The sequence below is a fragment of the Bos indicus genome, chromosome 7 (genome assembly GCF_029378745.1).
Source record: "Bos indicus isolate NIAB-ARS_2022 breed Sahiwal x Tharparkar chromosome 7, NIAB-ARS_B.indTharparkar_mat_pri_1.0, whole genome shotgun sequence".
NCBI classification, from domain to species: Eukaryota; Metazoa; Chordata; class Mammalia; order Artiodactyla; family Bovidae; genus Bos; species Bos indicus.
The window spans coordinates 22,567,515-22,573,977 of record NC_091766.1 but is presented as its reverse complement, the minus strand read 5'-3'; the positions used below and the strand labels follow the sequence as shown (position 1 = coordinate 22,573,977).

Genomic DNA, 6,463 nt, shown 5'->3' with positions numbered 1-6,463 from the left:
GAAGATTCCCCAGGTTTACATGGCTTCTAGATTTTAAATAATTTTCAGTTGCTTTCATAAAAGCAATTGTTTCCAATTCATTGTTTCCAATTCGTCAATTCCAAAAGTTGTTTCCAATTCGTCATCACGAAGATTAGGTTAAATATAAGAATATATCATATTTTTTGGTTACTATATTTTAACTCAAAAGAATGTATGTTAAATTCTGCCCACAATAAAACAGGTAGGGGCTGTACAGGAAAGGCTGGACAGATTACCTAGCAACCATGCTGTGTGTGCACAAAGCCACTTCAGTCATGTCCGACTCTTTGCAACCCCACCAGGCTCCTCTGTCCATGGGGATTCTCCAGGCAAGGATACTGGAGTGGGTTGCCATACCCTCTTCCACCTAGCAACATACCAACATTACTGAGCATTTGGAGTGTGCCGTCAAGCATTGAGATTAATTCTTGATATTCATTATTTCATTTGATTCTTACCACCTCATAAAGCAGATTCAACTAAATGACCAATACAGAAATTTTGGATTAGAGAAGGACAAACTTAGAGGACATTATGAACAAGGTCCCTGCCTATAGGTGTCACACTTGGGAAAAGAATCCAGATGGGCTGGCAACAGAGTCCACAATGTTACATATACCTTATTAAATGTGAAAAAAAGACCAACATCATCCATCAAATTGACATGTGTATTTATTGCACAAATATCCCCTAGAACTGGGAGGTTATTATAATACAGGCGTACATTTGAGAAATGTATACAGAACAAGAAACACGTATTTACATTTTACATCTCCCACCATCTAAATAACTTAGAGAAAGCAAAACAATCTCATAAGACATCTAGCAGAAGTAGGCATTGTGTAAAATCTGTTTTTTTTTTAAGTGATCATCCCCAGTGTATGCCAACTGCAACAAAATGAAATCTGTGCTACTATGTTTATTGCACTTAACATTTTCAAACTCAAAATTAAGACACATTAATAGAAACCAGGAATATTTAAAATCAAAACAATTAGTTTATATACAGGAAAAATTAGTTTTAAATCTATAATGTAAAAGATTCCTTTTTCATTTCCTGCTGCAACAAACAGGTTTTTAAAATGTGTACTACATATCTGTCTGTACCATAAGAAGTTGAAAAATTGTTTTGAAAAGGCCAAAATTCTTTTCACATTCATCATAATGACCATACTTCAAAGAAGTAGCAGTTCATTCCTTGGGCTTTGTGTAATGAAAGAATAACTATAACAAACTGAGCAAAAATTACAGGATGGTAAATTGTAGAACTCAGGAATCCTTACAGGATTAATGATTCTATACGAAGCTTAGTTTTAAGAATTACAGTAGCATGAGCCATCCATTTGTTGAAAACCAGATTTCCAAAATGGTAATTTATTACAGATTTCAAATAGACAGGACTGTGAATAGTTTGATGATTAATTTAAAAAATAAGACACAAAAACAAGACATTATCTACCTGCTATGCATCCTGAACTATGATGAGAAAAAATATAAGTGGCCCACATACGATCTTTTCCATATTCTGAATTCAGAAAAAGAGACTGATTCATAAAATTCCAAACAACAGATCAGAGAATTTCTTTAATGAATAGACTAAAAAAAACTATGCCAATGAAAATATATCCACAAACACTCTTTGACAGCAAGTCACCCATGGGAGACTCAGGCACTAAAGCAGCTGAGAGGATACAGGGGCCAAACTGCCTGCAGGCACACCAACTTCAGGTTTACATTCCATTAAAATAACCATTTCATCTCAGTCTAGCTGGAGATGAGAACAAGGTAAAATGTGACCCAATGCTATAAATTCGAGGTCAGAAACTAAATAAACCACAGAAATTTCCTTAATTACTGAAAATTTAAATAGCAAGAATGGATGCATTATACACAAAAGATACTTAGTAACAGAATAAGCAAGTGGTTTTCAGTTTTAAGCTAATCAGCTGATTATGATGAAAATAGTTCATGAAAGCAGAAACCAGTTTCACTTCTTACATTAAGAGCATCTTAGACCAGATAAGTAAAGGATAAACTATTAATATAATGTAGTATTTCAAGTAAACTGAGGTAGTAGAGCATATTGAAAACTTTATCTACCCATCTTTCTATTTACATTACTTACAAGAGTTTGGTTCCATATTAGCCTTTCTCACAAACAACCCTCCCCAGTATATACAAAAACAGTTACAACTGAAAAGTTGAAATCTTTGAAAAAATATTAGCTATTGGAAAGGGAGGAGCTATTAGAGAAAAGAAAATTTTAAGAATTAATGAGTTTTGTTAGTGTAAATTGAATATTATGAAGCAGTGAACAAATATTCAGTTCCTATGGGTTCAAGAAGGGCTTGATACCGAAAACCAAGGGCCTCGGCTACCTGAGCACTTTTAAAGAAAATAGTATTATTTCTGCCAATGCTTTGGTGCAATTTTTAATCCCAATTTTAATTTATTAAATTAGATGCAAATATGTAAATATTAACATTTATAAGAATTAGCTTATACTTATAAACAAAACAAATAGTATAAAGTAGAATTCTTATTTTGGGAATCTACATTCCTCAACCTTAAAAAAAGATTGGCTTTACTTATAGTTTAGGGTGTGTGAAACAGAAAAATCACCAGAAAATAATATTTCAACACTATATACAATTACTACTAGTTGAAAATATATCTTTAAAAAGGCATGTTTACCAATCTTGTATTTCTACCTCTGGTTTTTTAAAAAATAGATACATATGTACACTTGGGTGGATAACATAACACAAATTTATACACTTTATTCTGAGTTTATTTTAATTAAAAGTTGTTTAAAATATTGAGAAATACTTAGAAATTAGGTATTTTGAATTGAAAAACAAACAAACAAAACCAAATAATCACAACTCTATAGATCTCTGTACCTTAGAAACAAAGAAAACTAGTGAAATGACTATTTCTGGGCCATTTAGTGAGATACCTGTTGCTACTTATGAGCTGTGGCAAGACTGTAGTGATCATAATCAAATTCTTCAATGTTACTCATTTTATAGAAACTTCTAAGTTACAATGTGGCGTCTTCAAATGCTTTTCCCCAAAACGCTCTTTTTAGTTTCACTTGGTTAAAAATCTACCACCATCCAAAAGTCCAATTAAAATGAAAAAGTCATCCGGTGACATGATATGCACAGCAATACAGAATACCAAGGTGACTGACTCATTCAGATGAAAGTCTGACAGAGAAAAAAAATTGCCATAAATGCATGTTGTGACTGCTTCCTTGGTTTCTACTTAACTTTTCACTGAAGTTAACTTCCAACAGCCTTTATGTTAAAGTAGTATCTGAGCAACATATGGGGAGTGAGTGCTCGCTACAGCAGCCAAGAGAGGAAGATCACTGGATTCAATCCTGAAATTAAAAAAAAAATCTCAGTTCAGGTTTTCTATACCCAGTACCTAAGTCCTACAGGCAAAAGACTGCTACCTGTAAGATCACTACACATCTCCAATCAAGGACATTGGCCACCATGGCCAAAATGAAAAGGGGAAGAAAGCTCAAGATAATGAAAATAAGAAATTTTTCCGTAAGTAAAAACCATAACCAAAGATTTTTTTAAAAAGGAAACCTCTGAAATGCAACAGAAACGAAGTCTTAAATGTAGAAAACCATCTCAGTGATCTGCTGATGGGCCATGCATCAGGGCAAGTGATGATGTCTAAGAAATACTATATAATAACAGAATGATAGTACGCAGCCCTATTGTTCTGGATACAAATGTTTCTATAGTAAGATTCACTGGAAAGAAGTAATGGAAGCCTCTTAAAAATACAATCTACCACAAATAATGTACAGGAAAAGAAAACTGGCCAATAAATATCAAAATAAGTTATGCAGACTCACTCATGGTTAGAGAATAAATCTGAATAAAATCAGCTTTCATTTTTCAGCAAGTAGCTTAGCAAAAATTAAAAAGTTTGGTAATAAAAGTAGTAGGAAGAGTGTGCTTCCCACTGTTTGTGGGAATTTATTCTGGTACTTTCTGAATAGAATTTACTACTGCTTGTCAAAATAAATACCAACATCTATCAACAATTTAATACACATGTCCTTTAATTAAAAAATTCTACTTCAAATAATGTATCCTATATACTTTAAAGAATTATACTGATTCCAGCACTGATCTGTAATAGCAAACTACTGAAAATAATCTAAACACCATACAATGGAATGCAATATAGCCTTTAAAAATGATATAGACCAGTATGTGCGGTATGTGCTTAAATGAACAAACATTCAAGATTCATTTAAAGGCAAGTAGCACAATGACAAACAGAGTATAAACTAATTTGCATTTTTAACCCTACACATTTAAAAATTCTATAAGAAACAATCCATTAACTGTGTTTGGATGAAAACAGAAATTGTGGAAAAGATGATACAACTTACTTTTCACTTTATGCCAAAATGCATGTACACTGTATATACATTACCTTAAAAATTAGTTTAAACTTTTAAAAAATAAAAAGCTTCACACACAGAGAATCATTTCCAATCTGGATGCTAAGGAATAACATTAATGAAAGAATTTAATCTGGTTTCAGACATACAGTAGTAACTCAATATTAGCTGTTTCTCCCTTCATAAAAGCTAAAACTAGACAAAAGTTCTAGCTTGTTTTAATTTATTCAGCCAGCATTTCAAGAAATAATTCATGTACCTGTGCATGCACACACACACACACGAAAAGTGGCCATAGAACACAGGGAAAGTGACCACAGAACATAATGAAAGGGGCTATACCATGACTCCCGCCAAATTCCTCTTTGTCCTTCAGTTAGCATTTTACATAACTGGCTTCTTCCCAGGAATAATTGCAGAGTATTAAGACATAATATATAAAAAGTTGAGAAGGAGCAATAAATATGTAGATAATATATCACCATCCACAGAAGGCCATTACTTCCTCAATCAGTTCATCTGGATGACAGGGCAAATGCTGGGAATGATGAGTTTATAATATATTTAATAAATAAAAATGAATATTCAATTTTTCTAATGCCAAAATTTATATTTTAATTCATTTCTATTAAACTATATTCTCAGTCTAGTGAACTGCCCAGGGACAGTGCCTTTCACATCAGTCCAAGACAAGGTTCTGTTTTTATATTGTAGAGAGCAATCCAGATGATAATACTGTACAGGTTCTAACAACACAACAATTTAAAAAGAAAAAGGCAATTTTGATGAATGTTCCTTGCCTAAATAAAGACAGTGCAATGAAAAAGCAAAGCCAGAGAAGAAATCAGGAACGTACCCTAGAACCACTCCTAGCTCCTTGACATGAACACGCATCTGCCCCCTCAGGTACTCAGACAGCATTTTGCTCTTGAAGTACAGCTCCTGTAACCGATCTTCAAGATGCATTACACACTGCAGTTAGGAGGGAACCAAGAATGAGGTCAGAAAACGCACAACACAAAGTAATGGCAAATTCCAAAACATTATACTTTGACAATTCTACTTAGCCATTCCAACATAATCTAAAATTTGGAGCATATTTTTAAAGCATGCAATTTTAGCTAAAGGAGTGTAAACTCACTAGCTTGTATCAAAGATTTAGATTCTACAGAGCTATTTTTTAATGTGGTGAATTACATACAATATCAAGTTAACCATTTTACATATGAGTTACCATTTTAACTACTTTATACAACTGAGAGGCATTAAGTACATTCAAAAGGTTATGCAACTTATCACCACCATCCATATCCAGAAGTTTGAAAAATAAGTTTTTATTCCAAATTTGATAACTATAACACTCTTATAAATTAATATACTTCAAATGTATTTACATTAAAAGGCTGCATTCTCCTATGGAAAGCAAAAGAAAAAAATTTCCAGCAGCTCATAGAGAATGCTCTATAGGCCTCACTAGAAGAAATGTTTCTAGGCTGGAATATTAAAAACTAAAACATAAACATTTTGTTTCTTGTCAATTAACTTGCACAAGTCACTAAAGCAAGTGTCTTTTTATGTGAATTGTTGATATATATATATATATATATATATATATATATATGAGGAAAAAGCATGAAGTGTAGGTGCTAAAATACTAAATTCTTGCAGAATATTTCTCTCGTATGAAAACTGGCTGCTGTTAAAACTCCTAATAAAAACACATTTTCTTTTTCTTCAGAAACAAAAACTGAATAGATTTCTTGGCACATATTCTTTTGTGGTGTATTTTTGGTAGTATTAATATAATGCTCATGTAGACTGAAAATGCCTTATGTGAAAAAGAAAATATCTATAAAACATATGTTAATAATAGGATTCATACACAAAAACTTACCATATTATCTACTGTTAGGCACACAATTCAATGTTATTAAGTATATTCACAATGTTGTACACCATCATCACTATCCATTTCCAGAACCTTTTCATTATCCCAAATGGAAA

At 32.5% G+C, this 6,463-nt stretch overlaps 1 protein-coding gene across 2 annotated transcripts in view; it reads right to left on the bottom strand.

Moving 5' to 3' along the window:
- Positions 1-675: 675 nt before the first annotated feature.
- Positions 676-6,463, bottom strand: part of FNIP1 (folliculin interacting protein 1) — a 120,908-nt gene continuing 115,120 nt past the window's right edge. For both annotated transcript variants that reach the window (XM_070792044.1, XM_070792045.1), the window contains 2 exons: positions 5,316-5,431; positions 676-3,409 (listed from right to left, as the gene is read on the bottom strand). In XM_070792044.1, coding sequence (XP_070648145.1) covers positions 3,331-3,409; positions 5,316-5,431 — 195 coding nt within the window. In that variant the 3' untranslated portion in view covers positions 676-3,330. The remainder of the gene's footprint in view (positions 3,410-5,315; positions 5,432-6,463) is intronic.